This window comes from Heterodontus francisci, chromosome 26 (assembly GCF_036365525.1).
Source record: "Heterodontus francisci isolate sHetFra1 chromosome 26, sHetFra1.hap1, whole genome shotgun sequence".
NCBI classification, from domain to species: Eukaryota; Metazoa; Chordata; class Chondrichthyes; order Heterodontiformes; family Heterodontidae; genus Heterodontus; species Heterodontus francisci.
The window spans coordinates 72,152,238-72,177,689 of record NC_090396.1 but is presented as its reverse complement, the minus strand read 5'-3'; the positions used below and the strand labels follow the sequence as shown (position 1 = coordinate 72,177,689).

The window sequence follows — 25,452 nt, the reverse complement described above, 5'->3', positions numbered from 1 at the left end:
GTGCAGGACATACCTGGGCAATTTTCCGCATTGCCAGGTAGATGTCAGTGTTGTAGCTGTACTGGAACAGCTTGTGGCTAATGGCGCGGCTAGTTCTGAAGTACCAGTCTTCAGTACTATTGCTGGAATGTTGATAGAGCTCATAGCCTTTGCAGTTTCCATTCAAGATGTGATTACTTTGCTACAAACACAGAAAATGCTGGAAACTGGTAGCAGGCCAGTCAGTGTCTGTGGAGAGAGCAGACAAGGTAATGAACTGATGAAGGGTGCTCTGTTTCACTTCACAGAGGCTGACTAACCTGCTGACTGTTTCAAGTATTTTATGTTTGATTCAAATTTGCTGTTCTTTTGCATTTTATTTGTACTGGTTCTGTGACTTTCAATCTTCAGGCAAACAAAATGTCATAGAGTCATTTCAGCACAGAAGATACGTCTTGATGGGACCTACTGTATGCTTGACATCATTAATACTTTTATCAATGTCTTCAGTTTGAGTATGTTTCGCAGAGTCAGGCATAACACGTGCAAGGTTCAGTATAAGGCTTCATTCACATTTTCCCATTAAAAATTCTCAGCTCGTGTTTGGTATGGGTTAGATACAGAGTAAAGCTCCCTCTACACTGTCCCTATCAAACACTCCCAGGACAGGTACCATGCAGGGTTAGATACAGAGTAAAGCTCCCTCTACACTGTCCCCATCAAACACTCCCAGGACAGGTACAATGCAGAGTTAGATACAGAGTAAAGCTCCCTCTACACTGTCCCCATCAAACACTCCCAGGACAGGTACAAGGCAGAGTTAGATACAGAGTAAAGCTCCCTCCACACTGTCCCCATCAAACACTCCCAGGACAGGTACAATGCAGAGTTAGATACAGAGTAAAGCTTCCTCTACACTGTCCCATCAGCCAGGATTCCTGTTTCAGTGATGTGCAAGGTGTGGATGCCAAGTAAATACAGGATTGCCCATGGTTCTGATGCCCTGCACAGTTGAATTTCTTGTGCTATTTTTGCCCTGCCTCAAACATGAAGAATGGCCACTTGGGTGAGGTAACTATGAAAAAAGGGAGTGAATGAGAAGGAGGTTGGTCCATTGGAATCTGTACGATGGGAGTGAATGGCTAGGGATTTGGTTCCTTCGGATTCTTTATAATGAGAGTGAATGGGAAAATGTTTGATCAATTACAGTTCAGTGCACTGAGCAAATAGCAAGGGAACTGGTCCATCTGGCCATGTGTTAGATATCCACCTGGCCAGTGATCCTGTTACCCTGAAAGTGATTGGAGAATATATGCCCTTTACCCTACAGCCCTTTACTCTACAGCCCTTTCCTCTACTCATTGCCCTGCAGCCCTTCAATCTACTCATTGCCCTGCAGCCCTTCAATCTACTCATTGCCCAACAGCCCTTCAATCTACTCATTGCCCTGCAGCCCTTCAATCTACTCATTGCCCTGCAGCCCTTCAATCTACTCATTGCCCTGCAATCAACTCATTGCCTGACAGCCCTTCAATCCACTCATTGCCCGACAGCCCTTCAATCTACTCATTGCCCTGCAGCCCTTCAATCAACTCATTGCCCTGCAGCCCTTCAATCTACTCATTGCCCTGCAGCCCTTCAATCTACTCATTGCCCTGCAATCAACTCATTGCCCGACAGCCCTTCAATCTACTCATTGCCCTGCAGCCCTTCAATCTACTCATTGCCCTGCAGCCCATCAATCTACTCATTGCCCTGCAGCCCTTCAATCTACTCATTGCCCTGCAGCCCTTCAATCAACTCATTGCCCTGCAGCCCTTCAATCTACTCATTGCCCTGCAGCCCTTCAATCAACTCATTGCCCTGCAGCCCTTCAATCTACTCATTGTCCTGCAATCTACTCATTGCCGTGCAGCCCTTCAATCCACTCATTGCCCGACAGCCCTTCAATCTACTCATTGCCCTGCAGCCCATCAATCTACTCATTGCCCTGCAGCCCTTCAAGCTACTCATTGCCCGACAGCCCTTCAATCTACTCATTGCCCGACAGCCCTTCAATCTACACATTGCCCTGCAGCCCTTCAATCTACACATTGCCCTGCAGCCCTTCAATCTACACATTGCCCTGCAGCCCTTCAATCTACTCATTGCCCTGCAGCCCTTCAATCTACACATTGCCCTGCAGCCCTTCAATCTACTCATTGCTGTGCAGCCCTTCAATCTACTCATTGCCCAACAGCCCTTCAATCCACACATTGCCCTGCAGCCCTTTACTCTACAGCCCTTTCCTCTACTCATTGCCCTGCAGCCCTTCAATCTACTCATTGCCCTGCAGCCCTTCAATCTACTCATTGCCCTGCAGCCCTTCAATCTACTCATTGCCCTGCAATCAACTCATTGCCTGACAGCCCTTCAATCTACTCATTGCCCTGCAGCCCTTTACTCTACAGCCCTTTCCTCTACTCATTGCCCTGCAGCCCTTCAATCTACTCATTGCCCTGCAGCCCTTCAATCTACTCATTGCCCTGCAGCCCTTCAATCTACTCATTGCCCTGCAATCAACTCATTGCCTGACAGCCCTTCAATCTACTCATTGCCCTTCAATCTACTCATTGCCCTGCAGCCCTTCAATCTACTCATTGCCCTGCAGCCCTTCAATCTACTCATTGCCCTGCAGCCCTTCAATCTACTCATTGCCCTGCAGCCCTTCAATCTACTCATTGCCCTGCAATCAACTCATTGCCTGACAGCCCTTCAATCTACTCATTGCCCTTCAATCTACTCATTGCCCTGCAGCCCTTCAATCTACTCATTGCCCTACAGCCCTTCAATCTACTCATTGCCCGGCAGCCTTTTAATCTACTCATTGCCCTGCAGCCCTTCAATCTACTCATTGCCCTACAGCCCTTCAATCTACTCATTGCCCGGCAGCCTTTTAATCTACTCATTGCCCTGCAGCCCTACAATCTACTCATTGCCCTGCAGCCCTACAATCTACTCATTGCCCTGCAGCCCAACAATCTACTCATTGCCCTGCAGCCCTTCAATCTACTCATTGCCCTGCAGCCCTTCAATCTACTCATTGCCCTGCAGCCCTACAATCTACTCATTGCCCTGCAGCCCTTTAATCTACTCATTGCCCTGCAGCCCTTTACTCATTGCCCTGCAGCCCTTTACTCATTACCCTGCAGGCCTTTACTCATTACCCTGCAGGCCTTTACTCATTGCCCTGCAGCCCTTTACTCATTGCCCTACAGCCCTTTACTCATTACCCTACAGCCCTTTATTCATTGCCCTACAGCCCCTTACTCTACTCTTTGCCCTACAGCCATTTATTCATTGCCCTGTCACCCTTTACTGTACTCATTGCGCTACAGCCCTTTATTCATTGCCCTACAGTTGTAGGAACAGATTATTTCTTGATTTATGGGATTAAAATGGAAAACGGAGAATCAAAAGCAAAGAGAAATTAATTTAATGGGTTGTATGCCTTTTGATATAGCTTTGCAAATCTGTCCAAAGCATGTTAACTCTTAACCCTTTCAGCAGCTATTCCTGGTCTTGCTGATGCTAGCATGACGACTCTAAGGCAGTTCCCCTTGATGATTAGCTTATAAATACACCGTATGGTGTTGTACTCAGCCAGAAAAGCCACAAATTCAACCCAGGTCTCACCCGGAGTAGAGTCTGGACCTCTGCATTGGGCCTGGGTTAGGGAGGAGAGGAGTCAGCCAGGATTCCTGCTGCTCATTGCAGTCACAACACCCGCTGTGAACTATGCATGTGGAATGTCAGGATCAAGCTGGGCTGTGGTCCCCTTCATGGTGGACTGTTGTGGAGGTACTCATGCGTGAAAAGTGGCTATAATAAAACCTGAAATTACTGGAGACACTCAGCAGTTATGGAAAGGGAAACAGAGTTACTATTTCAGGTCAATGACCTGTGGTTAGAATTCATTCGCTGTTTGGGTAGCTACCAGGAGAGCCGTCAAGGGATCAAGCATGGGGCCAATTGAATGCAGGCTTATTGGCGGGTGACAAGAAATCCTGGTCTGTCCTCTCAGATTGGAGCTGAGTGGTGCTAAACGAAAATAAAAATGGGAAAGTAATCAGATTTCTTGGCAAGTTTGAGGTGGTGCAGCGTGGGGGGGGGTGGTGTTGTGGGGGGGGGGGGGAATAAAGCAAATATATTCAGCTGTGATTTCTGTCTTGTTCCTTCAGGAAGGAGTTTGCGGAACTTATGGAGAAGTACGGATCCCACAGTAATGCTGGATCAGCATGCAGTTCACCTACTCCCCACGCGGCTGGTGAGAGTCCTGGGGGCAATAAATAAGCGAGGGATCTGATTGAGGGAAGGTGCAATAGATCCATCCATCATAGTTTGAAAATCCTCTTTGATGTATCTTAAATAGCTCAATAGTACGGGGGGAGGGGTGGAGGCACGGGGCAGAGAATCTGAAAGATTCAAGTAACATCCAGCACAGTAGAGGGTGGTGAGTATAGAGAGCGGTGAAAGTGAACAGTGACAGCAAATTCAAGAGGCAAGCAGTTGAGGGTGTAAGAGCAGAGTGCTATCAGGACTTTAAAGAATGGGCCCACTAGTTACTTCCAGTATATTGCAATCTTCTAGATTTATTTGCATGTACCATGCATGTTCTGGATTAGTGCAGTCCTACACAGGATCAGATATTGTTCTAGTTTCATTTAATGTTCTCCAGAATAGGAGGCTATTCAAGATCAGTGTTATAACTTGCAGCATTGCTGAATGTTCTAGAACAATGTAGTAATGTGTAAGGGAGCTAACTATTTGAGATCATTGTAGTTATGTAGAGGGTAGCTGGTCCAGATCAGTGTGGCAATGTGGCCAGCTGTTCTAGATCATTATGGCAATGGGAGTGTTGCTGGCTGTTCTAGATCATTATGGCAATGGGAGTATTCCTGGCTGTTCTAGATCAATGTGTCAATGGGGACGCTGCTGGCTGTTCTAGATCAGTATTGCAATGGGGGCTGTTGCTGGCTGTTCTAGATCAGTATTGCAATGGGGGTGTTGCTGGCTGTTCTAGATCAGTATAGCAATGGGGACATTGCTGGCTGTTCTAGATCAGTATGGCAATGGGGACTTTGCTGGCTGTTCCGGATCAGTATGGCAATGGGGACATTGGCAGTTCTAGATCAGTATGGCAATGGGGACATTGGCTGTTCTAGATCAGTATGGCAATGGGGACATTGCTGGCTGTTCTAGATCAATATGGCAATGGGGACGTTGCTGGCTGTTCTACATCAGTATGGCAATGGGGGTGTGGCTGGCTGTTCTAGATCAGTATGGCAATGGGGGTTTTGTTGGCTGTTCTAGATCAATCAGTGCATTTTAGCTGGCAGTTCTAGAGTAAAATGGGTGCTGTTATGAATGTGACATGGATTTACGAAAGGGAAATCATGCTTGACAAATCTACCGGAATTTTTTGAGGATGTAACTAGTCAAATAGATAAGGGAGAACCAGTGGATGTGGTGTATTTGGACTTTCAGAAGGCTTTCAATCAGGTCCCACATAAGAGATTAGCATGAAAAATTAAAGCACATGGAATTGGGGGTATGGTACTGATATGGATAGAGACCTGGTTGGCAGACAGGAAACAAAGAGTAGGAATAAACGGGTCTTTTTCCGAGAGGTAGACAGTGACTAGCGGGTTACCGCAGCTATTCACAATATATAATTAATGATATAGATGAGGGAATTAAATGTAATATATCCAAGTTTGCAGACGACACAAAGCCGGGTGGAAGTGTGAGCTGTGAGGAAGATGCAGAGAAGCTCCAGTGTGATTTAGACAGTTTGAGTGAGTGGGCAAATACATGGCAGATACAGTATAATGTGGATAAATGTGAGGTTATCCACTTTGGTTGCAAAAACAGAAAGGCAGATTATGATCTGAACAGCGATAGATTGGGAAAGGGGGAGGTGCAGCGAGACCTTGGTGTCCTTGTGCACCAGTCACTGAAAGTAAGCATGTAGGTGCAGCAGGCAGTTAAGAAGGCAAATGGTATGTTGGCCTTCATGGCGAGAGGATTCGCGTACAGGAGCAAGGATGTGTTGCTGCAATTATACAGGGCCTTGGTGGGACCACATCTGGAGTATTGTGTGCAGTTTTGGTCTCCTTATCTGAGGAAGGATGTTTTTGCTATGGAGGGAGTGCAGCGAAGGTTTACCAGACTGATTCCTGGGATGGCAGGACTGACGTATGAAGAGAGATTGGGTTGATTAGGCTTGTATTTGCTAGAGTTTAGAAGAATAGAGGAGATCTCATAGAAACCTACAAAGTTCTAACAGGAATAAAAACAGGACATGCTGGAACCACTCAGCAGGTCTGGCAGCATCTGTGGAAAGAGAAGCAGAATTAACGTTTCGGGTCAGTGACCCTTCTTCGGAACTCTAACAGGACTGTAAAGTTCTAATAGGACTGGACAGACTAGATGCAAGAAGGATGTTCCCGATGGCGGGGGAGTCCAGGACCAGGGGCCACAGTCTAAGGATAAGGGGTAAACCATTTAGGACTAAGATGAGGAGAGATTTCTTCACCCAGAGAGTGGTGAACCTGTGGAATTCTCTACCACAGAAAGCAGTTGAGGCCAAATCATTAAATATATTCAAGAAAGAGTGAGATATAGTTCTTAAAGCTAAAGAGATCAAGGGATACGGGAGAAAGCGGAACAGGGTACTGAGTTTGGATGATCAGCCATGATCATATTGAATGGCAGAGCAGGCTCGAAGGGCTGAATGACCTACTCCTGCTCCTATTTTTGTATGTTTCTATGACATTACCAGATCCCTTTATATGTTGCTGCCTTTTTTTTGCTATCCCCAAGTTTGACCAGAATGAAGAGTGAGTGAGCAGCCCAGGGTGACTTTCACATCTCTTGCCTCAGACAACATTTACTTTGTGTTACAGGCTTTCACATAGCAAACATCCCAAAGGGCTTGAGAAAAGATCAAAGGCCCACTGAGCAGGAAATGGAGAGGGTCAGAGGGAGGTGATGTGCATTGAGGGAGACTTCACAGATAGGAAGAGAAAGGATTCAGGGAGAGAGTTTCAGAGTGCTGGACGAGGTGGCTGAGGTGCTGATACTGGTGGTTGATGGGGAGGACGTCACTGAGCAGAGTCAGCGAAGGGTGTGTGTGGGTTTGGAAACAGGTTGGAGGAGTTTTCAGGCAGAGAGTGGAGCAAGGCTGCTGGAGAGACTTACAAACAAGGGGAAGGATTGGTGCGGCTGAGGTAAGGTGCAAATCAACTAACTAAACTTCAAACATGAATCTTAAAAGCAGAAAGCCTTTAAATGATTTTGCCATTGTTGTACTCAGGTAAACATCTGGAGAGCATGTCATCCACATCCTCATCAAACTCCCCAAGTCCGCAGCTCTTAAGCCCAAAGGATATTGTGACCAATAACAGCTGCAATACCACAGCTGCACTGGCAACAACCTTAAGGTAATCGTCTCCTCAGCACCGATCGGGCTCCGAGCCATAGTAACTCAGATCTCCCGTAAAGATTTTAAAAACAGATACACGAAGGTTTTAGCTCTCGTGGGTCAGTTTTTCTATGTTGTTGGGTCTGTCACTTCACACAACAACATGTCGCTCTGTGTTAATACTGGCCATTGAACTGTGTTATTCGCTGATTGCCTGAGAAGTAGTTAAGCTCCGCCTTTGACTCACAACTGAAAACATAGAGCAAGGTTCTGTCTCGACTAGCACCAGCGTGTGTAATCCTTCCTAACCCACTGACACTGAGGGCAGATCACTGGTCAAACAAGTACCAGCTCATTCCTGACCTCAGATCACCAGACATCTCAACCTTAACCTTCTCAATCTGCACACTAGATCTTTCAAATGGTTTCCCCCGTCCAACTTAAAATACTTCCATTCTCTGCTGCACCTACCCTGCAAACACTGGTCAAATATCCAGCTGCTTCTGCAGTGCTCACAAGATGTTGCTTGCTGATTTTTTTTTTCTTCTCCATCATCTGGAACAATCTGGGCTGTGATCAGCAGCGCTCTGTGTACATAATGGCATCGAGACCCGCTCCCATCACTCCATGTTACACTGCGCATCATGACTCAATTCCCCGTCCTTACGTGTTACACTGTGCACCATGACTCATTTCCCCCGTCACTCTGTGTTACACTGTGCACCGTGACTGAATTCCCCCGTCACTCTGTGTTACACTGTGCACCGTGACTGAATTCCCCCGTCACTCTGTGTTACACTGTGCACCGTGACTGAATTCCCCCGTCACTCTGTGTTACACTGTGCACCGTGACTGAATTCCCCCGTCACTCTGTGTTACACTGCGCACCGTGACGCAATTTCCCCCGTCACTCTGTGTTACACTGCACTGCGACTCAATTCCCCCGTCACTCTGTGTTACACTGCACCGTGACTCAATTCCCCCGTCACTCTGTGTTACACTGTACACCGTGACTCAATTCCCCCGTCACTCTGTGTTACACTGTACACCGTGACTCAATTCCCCCGTCACTCTGTGTTACACTGCACACCGTGAGTCAATTCCCTGTCACTCTGTGTTACACTGCACACCGTGACTCAATTCCCCCGTCACTCTGTGTTACACTGTGCGCCGTGAATCAATTCCCCGTCACTCTGTGTTACACTGTGCGCCGTGACTTAATTCCCCCATCACTCTGTGTTACACTGTGCACAATGACTCAATTCCCCCGTCACTCTGTGTTACACTACACCGTGACTCAATTCCCCCGTCACTCTGTGTTACACTGTGCACCGTGACTCAATTCCCCCGTCACTCTGTGTTACACTGCACACCGTGACTGAATTCCCCGTCACTCTGTGTTACACTGCGCACCGTGACTGAATTCCCCGTCACTCTGTGTTACACTGCGCACCGTGACTGAATTCCCCGTCACTCTGTGTTACACTGCGCACCGTGACTGAATTCCCCGTCACTCTGTGTTACACTGCGCACCGTGACTGAATTCCCCGTCACTCTGTGTTACACTGCTTTCGGTTGAAAGACTATATTTGGATTTTGGTAGCAGTGAGTGTATGACATATGCACTGTGTCCAAGCTGGGGAAAGTTGGCATGTTATGAAGTGCAGGCTTTGATGATTGGTTCATGCAGCATTTGGAGATCTCACTACCCATGCTCTGTATACCCTGCATTCTAATCGTATTGTCATTCTCAAGAGCTGCCCATCCCTAGGTGCCCTGATTTGATACAACTAAACAGTTAAGAGTCAGCCACAGTGGCATGGGGCTGGTGTCACATGTAGGCCAGACCGGGTCAGGATGGCAGATTTCCTTCCCTAAAGGACATTAATGAATACGATGGGTTTTATGACCATCAGATAGTTTCCCGGTCACTTTTGCTGGGACCAGCTTTTCTTTCAAAACTTAATTCAATTTCTCAAACTGTCAGGTTGGGACTTGATCCACCTGCTCTGGATTGTTAGCCCAGTAACAGAATCACCTGCTATCCTGAACATACTGGAGCACAAGAGAACCAAGGCACCAGAGAAAGGAGGAGAAATAGTGATCGTATCTCTCAGAACACAGAAAGATCCATGTTTGTGAAACTAGACCCTTTAATTATTGAAAGGCAGTCTGATCTCCACTGTCATTTCCCGTTTCCTTCAGCAATACGCCAATACAGCTGATTTCCTTTCCTAAAGTGACAGGCCTAGGCTTGAACATCATGGGTGGGACCAACAAGCCTGAGGGACCAATGGTGTGCGTTCAGGAAGTGATCCCTGGTGGAGACTGCCATAAGGTCAGTGCGAGCAGCCATTATTCAGTAAAGAGTGCATGAATGTTCAGTCTTGGGGTGCAGTCTGCTTTTGATAACTCCGTTTAGTGACTATGAATTTACAAGAGTCAGCTGAACACTGGCCTGTGTCTGGCTGTTTTAACTTAATGATCTGCATTTAAATTAAGCCTGGCCCTGAAAGCCACCTGGTACCTTTGGGAACTTCCCGGAACAACAATAGCTTGTATTTATATAGCACCTTTAGCAAAACATCCAAGGTGTTTCACAGCAGCTTAATCAAGCAAACTTGGACAATGAACTACATAAAGTGCTGTTAGAGCTGGTGACCCAAAGCTTGGCCAAAAAGCTTGATTGAAGGAGCATCTTAAAGGAAGAGAGGGAGAAGTGGAGAGGGTTAGGGAGGGAATTCCAGAGATTAGGACCATGGTAGCTGAAGGCACAGCATGGCAGAGTGAGGGAAATCGGTGAGAGGCCAGAGGTCGAGCAGAGCAAAGGTATCGGAGGGTTGTCAGGGTGGAGGAGGTTAGAGACTGGGAGGAGTGAAATCTCGGACTGTTGCAAATGTGACCAGTAGTTGTAAGGGGAGCAGGTCAGGGGCAGGGTCTCCAATATAAATTCTATTAGAATGAAGGGTATGTAGGTAGTTTGATCTTAGAGTAGGTTAAAGGGTCGGCACAACATCGTGGGCCGAAGGGCCTGTACTGTGCTGTACTGTTCGATGTTCAATGTCCTCAGTGGGCTCAGCGTACTGTCCACAGAAGAATTGCAGGACCGGACTGAGCTTACCTCCCTGACCGCTGGTGATCATGAGGACATCAGGGGTTCGAGACCAGCATCAAGGGGGTGGGGTGGGTGACGAAAGGCATTCCTTTCACAAAAAATGTAAATACAGCCCCCCAAACAATACTCCGTTTTCGTTACCCAAGAGTCAATGCTTCTGAGTCAGAAGGTTAAAGACTTAATCCAGAGGTTTGGAACATAATCCAGGCTGACACTCCCAGTGCAGTACTGAGGGAGGCCTGCACTGTCGGAGGGGCAGTACTGAGGGAGCCCTGCACTGTCGGAGGGGCAGTACTGAGGGAGCCCTGCACTGTCGGAGGCGCAGTACTGAGGGAGCCCTGCACTGTCGGAGGCACAGTACTGAGGGAGCCCTGCACTGTCGGAGGCGCAGTACTGAGGGAGCCCTGCACTGTCGGAGGCGCAGTACTGAGGGAGCCCTGCACTGTCGGAGGGGCGGTACTGAGGGAGAGCTGCACTGTCGGAGGCGCAGTACTGAGGGAGCGCTGCTCTGTCGGAGGCGCAGTACTGAGGGAGCGCTGCACTGTCGGAGGGTCAGTACTGAGGGAGCGCTGCACTGTCGGAGGGTCAGTACTGAGGGAGCGCTGCACTGTCGGAGGGTCCGTACTGAGGGAGCGCTGCACTGTCGGAGGATCCGTACTGAGGGAGCGCTGCACTGTCGGAGGGTCCGTACTGAGGGAGCGCTGCACTGTTGGAGGGTCCGTACTGAGGGAGCGCTGCACTGTCGGAGGATCCGTACTGAGGGAGCGCTGCACTGTCGGTGCGTCAGTTCTGAGGGAGCGCTGCACTGTCGGAGGGTCAGTTCTGAGGGAGCGTTGCACTGTGGGAGGGTCAGTACTGCAGGAATGTTGCATCGTCACCGGCGCTATCTTTTTGATGAAACATCAAGCCAATGCCCCATCTACCCTCACAGGTGGGCATAAAAGCTCCCACAGCACTATTTCATATAAGAGCGGGGTATTTCTCACTTATGTCCTTGCCACTATTTATCCCTCAACCAACATCATTATTACAGATTATCTGGCCGTTTATCTAATTGATCATTTTATTACATTAACAGAGCTATATAAGTGCAGGTTGTTGTTAGTGTTGTTGGGATCTTGCTGTGTACAAATTGATGCCACGTTTACATTCCAACCGTGACTACACTTCAAAAGTACGTTAATGGCTGTAAAGCGCTTTGGGACATCCTGAGGTTGTGAAAAGTGCTATAGAAATGCAGTTCGTTTTGTTTGCCATGCTGTTGCTTGCTGTTATCACTGGAGGGCAGTGTTAGCCTGCTTGAGCCTCCTGCTCATTATAATCCAAGGCCACTGAATTTATGCATTCAAAACACTGGCAAAAATCCCCGAATCCTATATAATAAAAATGGTATTTGATTGGTTTACCTGTGGACTCCTCCTGAAGTCACATTCGTTACTTATTGCCCTACTCTTTCTTAAACAACATGGAACATTCTCAATATCTTGGAGCCTTTCCTGGTGGAAAGCAGAGTTAGGCTGTATGTGTCAGTTGTGGCTCAGTGGATAGCACTCTCGTCTCTGGGTCAGAAGGTTGTGAGTTCCCACTCCAGACATTTGAGTGTAAAATCCCACGGCAGTACTGAGAGGGTGCTGCACTGCTAGAGGTGCTGTCTTTCCAATGAGACGTTAAACTAAGGCTCTGTCTGCCCTCTCTTAGGTGTAAAAGAACCCATGGCAGTATTCTGAAGAACAGGATAGTTCTCCCCGGTGTCCTGGACAATATTTATTCATCAAGCAACATCACTAATATCTGGTCATTATCACATTGCTGTTGGTGGGAGCTTGCTGTGCACAAACAGGCTGCTGCGTTTCCTACATTGCACTCCAGAGTCCTGAGCAAAAATTCCAGGCTGACACTCCAGTACAGTCCAGTCACCATGGTTACACTCCAAAAAAAAACTTCAGTGGCTGTAAAGTACTTTGAGAAGTCCTGAGGTTGTGAAAGATGATGTAGGAATGCCAGTGTGACTTGTGTTTTGCAAACATCTCTCTGACCCGGATATTTAGAGCAAAAGTGACGTGGATTAAAGTTTCCTCTAATCCAAAAATGATATTCCTTCTCCCTGCAGCTTTCCACTTTGATATGTCCAGCAGTAACTGGGGATTCGCTGTAGGCAATTCAGGGAAAACAGTGGTGTTCCGTATCCCTGACTGTTGCTGCTCTTCTGCAGGCATATTGAGCAGAAACATGCATTGAGGATCATTCCCTTCAATAATTACCTTGAGAATTGCTTCTACAGTTGGTGAAATATAATTGGTGTCTCTATTCCCTAGGCTGGGTAGAGGAAAGGTCAGTCGTGCATTGCATGAACTTTGACAATTGACTCCCCCCCAGCCCCCTACACCTGTCCGTGAAGATTGGGTAAGAGCAGGTGTGGTCTTTGAGGTAGTGCAGCCTCGGGTCCAGTACCTGGCTGGCAATCAGTCGCATGCAAAGATTGCCCACTTGGCTGGGGCGTTAGAGGCCATGGAGCAGGACACAGCAAGGGTCAGCACCTTCAGGGAGGAAGGGCGAAGCTGTAGGGAAAGCTTTGTGTGGGAGAGAGAGAGCCCGCAAGAGAAAACCAGCTAATCGTTTAGTAATACAGAACTTGAGTATTGCTGAAAATAGAGACGTGTTGTCGAAACTTTTCGTCTTGCACTCATCAAGACAATCCGCAAGAAGGTGCAGTATAATTTGTTGTTTTCCCTTACATTGGTTATTCTTGCGGGTTGTCCTGATGAGTGCAAGACGAAAAGCTTCGACAACATGTCTCTATTTTCAGCAGAAACCCAGCTGTTATATTGCATTAACCTTGGTGCGTGTATATCTGGGCAGTTTATGGAGCTAATTCTGTGTAATTCACTCTCCATAATCCCACTGGGGTCCTTTCTGGGGGACTGATGTCTCAATCTGACCCTGTAATGCTTTTCTAGAAAGTGTGTATACAAATTAATCTTTTTATGGTTCCCACAAGCCTGATGACGTTGTAATCAATCCCCCCACCACCACCCCCACCCCCCCCCACAACCCGCATGTTGGAGCATTGATGCATGCAGTGTGAAAATACAGAGGGTGTGTGAAGTTGGCCAGTCACTTCACACTGAATGCTTGTCTTCACCGGTAGGAGAGGGGATAGACAGACCTCCTGCTTCAGTACCTGCTCCTGTCCCAGTGACTGCATTCTCACCTTTGTACCCCCCACCCCTCTTTCTCTGTGCCCACTCTTGCCATTTCCCCACTCCCTGTCCAGTAACTTGATTTTCTAAATAGTGTCTGCTTTCATTCCTGTGCTTACAGTCCCCACTCCTGTATCTGCTTACTGCACAGCACCCTCTCCTGCCCCTGTATCTGCTCACTGCCCAGCGCCCTCTCCCAACCCTGTATCTGCTCACTGCCCAGCGCCCACTCCCACCCCTGTATCTGCTCACTGCCCAGTACCCTCTCGCACCCCAGTATCTGCTCACTACCCAGCACCCTCTCCCGCCCCTGCATCTGCTCACTGTCCAGTACCCTCTCGCACCCCAGTATCTGCTCACTGCACAGCACCCTCTCGCGCTCCTGTATCTGCTCACTGCCCAGTACCCTCTCGCACCTCAGTATCTGCTCACTACCCAGCACCCTCTCCTGCCCCTGCATCTGCTCACTGTCCAGTACCCTCTCGCACCCCAGTATCTGCTCACTGCCCAGCACCCTCTCCTGCACCTGTATCTGCTCACTGTCCAGTACCCTCTCGCACCCCAGTATCTGCTCATTGCACAGCACCCTCTCCTACCCCTGACCCGCTCACTGCCCAACACCCTCTCCTGCCCCTGTATCTGCTCACTGCCCAGCGCCCACTCCCACCCCTGTATCTACTCAAAGCCCAGCACCCTCTCCTACCCCTGTATCTGCTCACTGAACAACACCCTCTCCCACCCCTGTATCTGCTCACTGCCCAGCACCTTCTCCTGCCCCTGTATCTGCTCACTGCCCAGCACCCTCTCTTGCCCCTGCATCTGCTGACTGCCCAGTGCCCTCTCCCACCCCTGTATCTGCTCACTGAACAACACCCTCTCCCACCCCTGTATCTGCTCACTGCCCAGCACCTTCTCCTGCCCATGTATCTGCTCACTGCCCAGCACCCTCTCTTGCCCCTGCATCTGCTGACTGCCCAGTGCCCTCTCCCACCCCTGTATCTGCTGACTGCCCAGCACCCACTCCCACCCCTGTATCTGCTCACTGCCCAGCACCCTCTCCTACCCCTGTATCTGCTCACTGAACAACACCCTCTCCCACCCCTGTATCTGCTCACTGCCCAGCACCCACTCCCACCCCTGTATCTGCTGACTGCCCAGCACCCACTCCCACCCCTGTATCTGCTCACTGCCCAGCACCCTCTCCTACCCCTGTATATGCTCACTGCCCAATACCCTCTCCTACCCCTGTATCTGCTGACTGCCCAATACCCTCTCCTACCCCTGTATCTGCTCACTGCCCAATACCCTCTCCTACTCCTGTATCTGCCCACAGCCCAGCATCCTCTCCTACCCCTGACCCCTGTATCTGCTCAGTGCCCAACACCCACTCCCACGCCTGGATCTGCTCACTGCCCAGCACCCTCTCCCACGCCTGGATCTGCTCACTGCCCAGCACCCTCTCCTACCCCTGTATATGCTCACTGCCCAATACCCTCTCCCACGCCTGGATCTAACTGCCCAGCATCCTCTCCCACCCCTGTATCTGCTCACTGCCCAGCACCCTCTCCTACCCCTGTATATGCTCACTGCCCAATACCCTCTCCTACCCCTGTATCTGCTGACTGCCCAATACCCTCTCCTACCCCTGTATCTGCTCACTGCCCAGCACCCTCTCCTACCCCTGTATCTGCTCACTGCCCAACACCCTCTCCTGCCCCTGTATCTGCTCACTGCCCAGCACCCACTCCCACGCCTGGATCTGCTCACTGCCCAGCACCCTCTCCCACGCCTGGATCTGCTCACTGCCCAGCACCCTCTCATGTCCCTGTATCTGCTCACTGCCCAGCATCCTCTCCCACCCCTGTATCTGCTCACAGCCCAGCACCCTCTCCTACCCCTGACCCCTGTATCTGCCCACTGTCCAGACCTGCTGTAGCTGCAATACATGCACACTGCAGAGACAGAGAGCATGTCACAGGATCATTTCCTAATCTGAAGTTTGAACTGGGAATGAACTGTAAGGATTCACGCATTGAGGCGATTGCAGACGGGCATCCTAATTGTAGTCCCACCCAATGACAACCCATGGAGGTCGTGGATCCTCTCATTCCACATCCTATAATATGGTGTTTGTGTCACTCGCAGGATGGAAGACTGAAACCCGGAGACCAGCTAGTGTCCATAAACAAGGAGTCCCTGATTGCAGTTACCCAGGAGGAAGCCAAGAGCATTCTAACCAGGCTGAAGCTGAGGTGTGTACTGCAGTATGACACATGGATAGGCTGTGCAGTACTGCTGAGTTTCACACGTTGCACACGTAAACATTGAGTAGAATTACATAGACTTTACAGAACAGGAAGAGGCCATTCGGCCCAACAGCTCTGTCCCAGTGTTCATGCTCTGCATGAGCTTCCTCCCACCCTACTTCACCTCACTCTACTTCACCTCACCCTATCAATATACCCTTCTATTCCTTCCTCCCTCATGTGCTTAACTAGCTTTATCTAAAATGCATGAATGCTATTTGCCTTAACTACTCCTTATGCTAGTGAATTCTACATTTTAGCCTCTCTTTGATAAAGATATTTCTCCTGAATGCTCTACTGGATATTTTAATACCCATGATAAAACCCTGCTGCCCATGTCCTAACTCACATCAAGTCCCATTCCCCTATCACCCCTGTGCTCACTGATCTTCACTGGCTCCTGCTTAAGCAACGTCTTGATTTTAAAATTCTCATCCTTGTTTTCAAATTGCTCCATAGCCTCACCCCTTTCTATCTCTGTAACCTCCACCTGCAGCAAAACCCTCTGAGATCTCTGCGTTCCTCTAATTCTGGCCTCTTGTGCATCCTTGATTTTATTCGCTCCACCATTGTTGGCCGTGCCTTCAGCTGCCTGGGCCCTAAACTCTGGAATTCCCTCTGTAAACCTCCCCACCTCTCTCTCATTAAAGGCACTCCTTCAAACCTTCCTCTTTGACCCAAGCTTTTGACCATCTGAAATATCTTTATCAAAGAGTGGCTAAAATGTAGAATTCACTAGCACAAGGAGTAGTTAAGAGGCACCTTGATGAAGACATGAATAGGGTGGGAATAGAGGGATACGGACCCCGGAAGTGCAGAAGGTTTTAGTTTAGACAGGCATCAAGATCGGCGCAGGCTTGGAGGGCCGAATGGCCTGTTCCTGTGCTGTATTGTTCTTTGTCCTAATATCTCCTTATGTGGCTCGGGGTCACATTTTGATAACACCCATGTGAAGCTCTTTGGGGCGTTTAATATGTTAAAGGCACTATATAAATACAAGTTGTTGTTGTATATTTATGGTTTTGGACTGATCAAGATATGCGATAGGGTCGATACAGCAGCCCCATCAGAACCCAGAAACAGAGAACATTACCTTATAATTAGAGCCAGGCCGTTCAGGGCTTGTTCTTTGATGTCAAGAAACACACAAAGGGTAGTGGAAATCTGGAACCCGCTCCCCCAAAAGTAGTGGATCCTGGAGTCAATTGGAGTTTTCAGGGTTGAGATTGGTAATTTTTGTTGGGTTAGGTTAGGCTTTAAGGTGAGTAAATGGATTTATATAGTTAAATGTAAAGGAAGAATGTGCAGGGTTACAGGGAGATGGTGGGGGAATGGAACTGGGGGAATTGCGCTGTCAGAGAGCCAGTGCAGACACGATGGGCTGAATGGTCTCCTGCACTGTAACGATTCTGTGATTTGATGCACAGGTGAGCCAGGAGCTAATTGAATAGCAGTAGTTCGAGGGGCTGAGTGGGCTCCTGTTCCTCCTCTTCTTAGTTCCCTGCGTTTCTCCACTTTCTTTTATATTTTTCCCTTGTCAAATCCATTTCTGTTTCCCCTTTAGAGGATGTTCCATTCTGTGTTGATATTTTGGATGAAGTGCAATACAGTTTATCTCAGGCTTGTTTGTAGAGAGATTTAAAGCACACTCATTCCTACAGGCAAACAAATTTGGAATTTTTTTTTAAATGTTTTTTTTCCTGTATCTGCTTCAGGTCAGAAGGGACAGTGGAGATTGCGTTTGTGCGCAGAAGCCCTCAACCTAACTCTGCTGGTAACCTGCCGAGTCCCAGTGCCTTGCCACCCTCGTCTCCCACTGGCAGCGGAACCATTAAGAAGCCCGCAGGGTTCAGCTTCCTCACACCGCCCCCGAGCCTCCATCCGGTGATGTCATCAAGCCCGCACCCCGAGACTGACAACATGGCTTCGAGAACGAACCAAGTAAGCATCAGAGCACAGAGAGGGTACAGTAACACTGCTGGGGGGGTGGGGCGGTCATTGACTAAAGTGTGGGGGGGTTATAGAGTTGCAGGGCTGGTAACTTGGGGAGTGTTGGAAGTAATAGAGATGGGTATCGGGGGTTACAGGTGGGATGCCTGGAGACTGTGTTTTCAGCATGTTTTATACATAGTTTTCTTTTGACAGGGCAAATCAGGATATAAAAAGAGTGATCAGACTTCTGTGGTGTCACCAATCAGCAGTTCCCCTGATCCAGCCTCTGCAGGTAATGTTCACTGTGCTTACTCTTTATCCCACATTCCTGTGGAAACATACTGTGTGTTTCCAAAGCAATTCCATCCCTTGTCAAAGAATGATTGTCCTCTCCCTGGGCAAAGCAAAACTGGCAAAGTATTTCGTATTTCCCCAATCCCCCCCCCTATTCTGCCCCATCCCCCCCCTATTCTGCCCCCATCCCCCCCCTATTCTGCCTCCATCCCCCCCCTATTCTGCCCCCATCCCCCCCCATCATTCTGCCCCATCCCCCCCCATCATTCTGCCCCATCCCCCCCCCCCATTCTGTCCCCCCCCCCATTCTGTCCCCATCCCCCCCATTCTGTCCAAAGTGTCAGCCGTGGCTCAGCGGGTGTGTCCTATCCATAATAAGCAGGACAAATCCAACCCAGCCAATTACCTCTCCATCAATCTACTCCCAATCATCAGCAAAGTGATGGAAGGTGTCGTCAACACTGCTATCAAGTGGCACTTGCTCAGCAATAGCCAATTGCTCAGTTTGGGTTCCGCCAAGGGCACAGCTCCTGACCTCATTACGGGCTCGGTCCAAACATGGACAAAAGAGCAGAACTCCAGAGGTGAGGTGAGAGTGACTGCCCTTGGCATCAAGGCAACATTTGACCGAGTATGGCATCAGGGAGCCTGAGCAACATTGAAGTCAATGAGAGTCAGGGGAAAAACATTCCACTGCTTGGAGTCATACATAGCGCAAAGGAAGATGGTTGTAGTTGTTGGAGGTCAATCATCTCAGCTGCAGGACATCACTGCAGGAGTTCCTCAGGGTTGTGTCCTAGGCCCAACCATCTTCAGCTGCTTCATCAATGATCTTCCTTCAATCACAAGGTCAGAAGTGGGGATGTTCGCTGATGATTGCACAATGTTCAGCACCATTCATGACTCCTCAGATACTGAAGCAGACCGTGTAGAAATGCAGCAAGATCTGGACTACATTCAGGCTTGGTCTGATAAGTGGCAAATAACATTTGCATCACGCAAGTGCCAGGCAATGACCTTCTCCAAGAAGAGAGAATCTAACCATCCCCCCTTGACATTCAATGGCATTACCATCGCTGAATCCCCCATTATCAACATCTTGGGGGTTACCATTAACCAGAAACTGAACTGGAGTAGCCATATAAATTCTTCTTCTTCTTTGGCCTCCTTGTCTCGAGAGACAATGGGTAAGCGCCTGGAGGTGGTCAATAGTTTGTGAAGCAGCGCCTGGAGTGGCTATAAAGGCCAATTCTAGAGTGACAGACTCTTCCACAGGTGCTGCAGATAAAATTGGTTGTTGGGGCTCTTACACATTTGGCTCTCTCCTTGCACTTCTGTCTTTTTTCCTGCCAACTGCTAAGTCTCTTCGACTCGCCACACTTTAGCCCCGCCTTTATGGCTGCCCGCCAGCTCTGGCGAATGCTGGCAACTGACTCCCACGACTTGTGATCAATGTCACAGGACTTCATGTCGCGTTTGCAGATGTCTTTAAAGCGGAGACATGGACGGCCGGTGGGTCTGATACCAGTGACAAGCTCGCTGTGCAATGTGTCCTTGGGGATCCTGCCATCTTCCATGCGGCTTACATGGCCAAGCCATCTCAAGCGCCGCTGGCTCAGTAGGGTGTATATGCTGGGGATGTTGGCCGCCTCGAAGACTTCTGTGTTGGAGATACGGTCCTGCCACCTGATGCCAAGGATTCTCCGGAGGCAGCGAAGATGGAATGAGTTGAGACGTCGCTCTTGGCTGACATACGTTGTCCAGGCCTCGTTGCTGTAGAGCAAGGTACTGAGGACACAGGCTTGATACACTTGGACTTTTGTGTTCCGTGTCAGTGTGTCATTTTCCCACACTCTCTTGGCCAGTCTGGACATAGCAGTGGAAGCCTTTCCCATGCATTTGTTGATTTCTGCATCAAGAGCCAGGTTACTGGTGATAGTTGAGCCTAGGTAGGTGAACTCTTGAACCACTTCCAGAGTGTGGTCGCCGATATTGATGGATGGAGCATTTCTGACGTCCTGTCACATGATGTTTGTTTTCTTGAGGCTAATGGTTAGGCCAAATTCATTGCAGGCAGCCACAATCCTGTCGATGAGTCTCTGCAGACACTCTTCAGTGTGGGATGTTAATGCAGCATCGTCAACAAAGAGGAGTTCCCTGATGAGGACCTTCCGTACTTTGGTCTTTGCTCTTAGACGGACAAGGTTGAACAACCTGCCATCTGATCTTGTGTGAAGGAAAATTCCTTCTTCTGAAGACTTGAACGCATATGAGAGCAGCAGGGAGAAGAAAATCCCAAAAAGTGTGGGTGCGAGAACACAGCCCTGTTTCACACCACTCAGGACAGGAAAGGGGTCTGATGAGGCGCCGCGATGCTGAATTGTGCCTTTCTTATTGTCATGGAATGAGATGATGATACTTAGTAGCTTTGGTAGACATCCGATCTTTGCTAGTAGTCTGAAGAGACCACGTCTGCTGACAAGGTCAAAGGCTTTGGTGAGATCAATGAAAGCAATGTAGAGGGGCATCTGTTCGCGGCATTTCTCCTGTAGCTGGCGAAGGGAGAACAGCATGTCTCTGCTCGAAAGCCACAGTGTGCCTCAGGTTAGACATGCTCAGCCAGCTTCTGGAGCCTGTTTAAGGTAACTCGAGCAAAGACTTTCCCCACTATGCTGAGCAGGGAGATTCCATGATAGTTGTTGCAGTCACCGCGATCACCCTTGTTTTTATAGAGGGTGATGATATTGGCATCGCGCCTGTCCTGTGGTACTGCTCCCTCGTCCCAGCACAGGCAAAGCAGTTCTTGGAGTGCTGAAAGTATAGCAGACTTGGCACTCTTGATTATTTCAGGGGCTTTTCCACTGGCTAGAGAATCAATGGCATCACTGAGTTCCAATTTTATTGGCTGTTCCTCCAGCTCATCCATATCCATGACTGGCAGAGACTGGGCTGCATTGAGGGCAGTCTCAGTGACATTTTCCCTGGAGTTCAGTTCTAGGTAGTGCTCCACCCAGCGGTCCATTTGCTTGTATTGGTCAGTGACTGTGTCCCCTGATTTAGACTTGAGGGGGGGGCGATCTTCTTGATGGTTGGCCCAAAAGCTCTCTTAATGCCATCATATATTCCTCTGATGTTTCCGGTGTTGGAGGCCAGCTGAATATGACTGCATAGGTGTTGCCAGTCGTCATTTGTGCAGCGCCTGGCTGCTCTTTGTGCAGCGCTTCTGGCTGCTTTAAGTGCTACGGATGTTAACTCGCTGGGGGCTTTCTTGTAGTTCAACAGTGCAATGCGCTTAGCGGCTATGACAGGTTCCAGCTCTTCAGTATGAGATTGAAACCAGTCTGCATTCTGCTTCACACGTTTGCCATAGGTGGTCATTGCTGACTCATAGATGGCGCCTCTGATGTGGGCACACTTGGTCTCTGCGACCCCTGTTCTGAAGGGCTTTTTCAAGTGAATTTAGAAACTTCTGTAACAGCTGTGGACAAGAAATTCTGCTAGTGTTGATGCGCGGGTGGCCCTTCTGCTTGGAAAGATGGTGCTTCTTTGGTTTGAGTCTAACCTTGCTGCACACCAGGGAGTGGTCGGTGTCACAGTCCGCACTGTGGAAGCTGCGTGTGATTTGAACGCTGTTTAAAGAGGCTCGCCTTGTGACAATGAGGTCCAGCTGGTGTCGACGACGTGATCTTGGGTGCCTCCAAGAAACCTGGTGACTGGGTTTAGTATGAAAGAACGAGTTGGTGATGCAGAGGTTGTGATAGGTACACAACTCAAGCAGTCTCTGTCCATTCTCATTCATCCTTCCAATGCCATAGCGCCCAAGACAGGAGGGCCATGAGTCTTGGTCGGCCCCAACCCTGGCATTAAAGTCCCCCAGCAGGAACAGATGTTCAGTATGGGGGTGCTACTAATTATATTAAGGAGTTCCTCGTAGAACTGGTCTTTAACTTCAGGTGGAGAGCAGAGTGTTGGAGCATTGATGCTGAGTAGGTGTACTGGACCAGAGGCGGTGAGCAGTCGGATGGACAGTATGCGTTCCAAGCCATTTGAAGGTGGCGCTATCATGCTGAGCAAGGAGTTTCTGATGGCAAAGCCCACTCCATGCTGTCTTGGTTCTTCAGGATCCCTGCCCTGCCAGTAGAAGGTGTAGTCTTAGAGATCTGCTCACAGGGAGGCATGTCTCCTGAAGTGCTGCAATGTCCACATTGAGTCTACTGAGCTCATTGTTAATGATGGCGGTCTTCCGAGAATTGTTGATTTGTGTATGGTCTTCCAACAGGCCAGGACACATAGTTCTGACGTTCCAGCTTGCAAAACGAAGGGCTGGTACCTTCTTTCCTTTTTTTGTTGTGCTGTTTGGTGCAGTGTTTCAGTTCACTTGTTGGGCAATGACCTTGAGCTCCAACCACCCATTGAAGCAGATGGACTGTGGCGGGACAGAACCTTACTTACCGGGGGCTGCCCAGTTTGAGGCGGGCAGTAGCTGTCCAGTGAGATGCGAAGACCTCTCCCACCGACAAAGGCAACCCGTGGCGCCCAATCTCTACGCCAGCTGAGCTGGACATAACCTGTAACTGCTGCCTTCTGTGTTGTTTTGGTTGCTGTCAGGCGACTATGGAGTAACCTCTCCATGGCGCATGCCTGGGCAGATGTATGGAGGTTGTGAGTTGCCCAAGCGTCAAAACCCCCGTCTCGGCCTTCCTGGTGGGGTCCAAAGGAGTGCAGAGCACGACGTTTGGCACCGGTATGGCTGCAGGAACTGCCGGAAACATGCCAAAGGTGACACATGACCGCCTTTGGGGTTTTGCTCTGGATTTTCTGTGAGGGTTTACTCCCTAAACATTGTTCTCTCCCGAGTCGCCCACAAGGCAGTGGGGTTGTTAGGGCCCTGCTCAGGGATAGGTGGATTCCGGTGGGAGGAGGTGGGGGGAAGGGGTGGGTGGGAGGGGGTGCGAGGGTGTGGAGGGAAGGGGGTGAGAGGGGGGTGGGGGAAGGGGGTGCAGGTAATAAAACATTTCCTCAGCTCCCACACAACGCAAAGTTGGGGTTGCCTTGTGTAGTTTCAACCTTGACACAAAATTTTGCCGGTCTAATTTTTAAAAAAAATTAAAACTACTGTGATTTATTCGCAATATTTTCTTCTAGGATTCTTGGGATGAAATCGATCCTGCCAGGTCTACCCCTCACTCACTGCACCAAGAATTTTGAGGAGCAGGGGCTTTTAATGTCTTTTACTCTCCATGCAGGGGTGGGGTGGGGTGCGGGGGGTGAGTTGGGAAGGTGGTATAGGGGGGAAGGGGGGAGGCGTCTGGCGGGGGTCGTGACCCTGGCGAGCGGGCCAGCCCACAACCTGCACGGCCTCCTCGATGTCAGCATCCTCCAGGCTGACGCTGCACTCGTGGTCGCCATCCAGCTGACGGTAGAACTTCTTCCCCGGCTGCCAGCAGTGACGGCCGAAGGACGACCGAGACGGGATTGAGGCCCTCAGCCTTGACAGCCACCTCATGGGCACTCGGGCCGCCTCTCTTTTTCAGCCTCCTCTGTGTCTGATCCTTTTCTGCCACATCCACAAAAATACTGTAGCTAAAAGTAATTCTGCATTGAGTAACTCACCTCCTGTCTCCCCAGTGACTGTCCACCATCTACAAGATACAAGTCAGGAGTGTGATGGAATACTCTCCAGTTGCCTGGATGGGTGCAGTTCCAACAATACTCAAGAAGCTCGACACCATCCAGGACAAAGCAGCCCGCTTGATTGGCACCCCATCCACAAACATTCACTCCCTCCACCACCGACGCACAGTGGCAGCAGTGTGTACCATCTACAAGATGCACTTCAGCAGCTCACCAAGGCTTCTTCAGCAGCACCTTCCAAACCCATGACCTCTACCACCTAGAAGGACAAAGGCAGCAAATGCATGGGAACACCACCACCTGCAAGTTCCTCTGCAAGCCGCGCACCATCCTAACTTGGAACTATATCGCATTCCTTCACTGTCGCTGGGTCAAAATCCTGGAACTCCCTTCCCAACAGCACTGTGGGTGTACCTACCCCACATGGACTGCAGTGGTTCAAGAAGGCAGCTCATCACCACCTTCTCAAGGGCAATTAGGGATGGGCAATCAGGGCAGCGCAGTGGTTAGCACCGCAGCCTCACAGCTCCAGCGACCCGGGTTCAATTCTGGATACTGCCTGTGTGGAGTTTGCAAGTTCTCCCTGTGCCTGCGTGGGTTTCCTCCGGGTGCTCCGGTTTCCTCCCACATGCCAAAGACTTGCAGGTTGATAGGTAAATTGGCCATTATAAATTGCCCCAAGTATAGGTCGGTGGTAGGGAAATATAGGGACAGGTGGGGATGTGGTAGGAATATGGAATTAGTGTAGGATTAGTATAAATGGGTGGTTGATGGTCGGCACAGACTCGGTGGGCCGAAGGGCCTGTTTCAGTGCTGTATCTCTAAAAAAAAATGCTGATCCAGCCAGCGACGCCCACATCCCAGGAACGAAGAAAAAAATCTCTTGCTTCTGATCCAGAAGGTTGTGAGTTCAAGTCCTGCTGCAGAGGCTTAAACAGAAAAGTCTAGGCTGACAAGCACAGTGCAGTACTGAGGGAGTGCTGCCCTATCATAGGTGCTGTCTTTTGGATGAGATGTTAAACCTGAGGCTTTGCCTGCCCTCTAAGTGGAAGTAAAAGATCCCATTGCAGTATGTTAAAGAAAAGCATCAGCGTTCTCCCTGGTGTCCCGGGGACAATATTTATCCCTCAACCAACATTAGAAAAACAGATTATCTGGTCATTCTCACACTTCAGAATTACTTCATTGGCTGTAAAGCACTGTGGGATGTCTGGAGGTCATGTGAGGTGCTATAGAAATGCAAATCTTTTTCTTTCAATCTTCAAGGTTTCAAAAGACAAGCTTGGTGTCACCTTTATGCTACATGATTTATATTACCTTCATTGTAGCTCAGAAAGTTCCCTAATGGAACACGTGGTCCTTCATATGTTCAACAAAGGAAGCACGAATTCTGAGTCAGCGAGGAAACAGGGTGTCAGATGTGGCAAAAAATGGGTTACTGAGCAGAGCAGAGGGAGTTTTACTCTATCGAACCATAGAGCTCACTGGCCTTCTCCTGTTCCTACATTGATATGGCACCCCTAAAAC

At 49.3% G+C, this 25,452-nt stretch overlaps 1 protein-coding gene across 6 annotated transcripts in view; it reads left to right on the top strand.

The window, feature by feature from the left end:
• Positions 1-25,452, top strand: part of stxbp4 (syntaxin binding protein 4) — a 181,516-nt gene that overhangs the window by 38,571 nt on the left and 117,493 nt on the right. For all 6 annotated transcript variants that reach the window (XM_068058583.1, XM_068058580.1, XM_068058578.1 and 3 more), the window contains 6 exons: positions 4,200-4,285; positions 7,337-7,463; positions 9,650-9,782; positions 15,905-16,011; positions 17,781-18,006; positions 18,211-18,289. In XM_068058583.1, the coding sequence (XP_067914684.1) occupies positions 4,200-4,285; positions 7,337-7,463; positions 9,650-9,782; positions 15,905-16,011; positions 17,781-18,006; positions 18,211-18,289 (758 nt within the window). The remainder of the gene's footprint in view (positions 1-4,199; positions 4,286-7,336; positions 7,464-9,649; positions 9,783-15,904; positions 16,012-17,780; positions 18,007-18,210; positions 18,290-25,452) is intronic.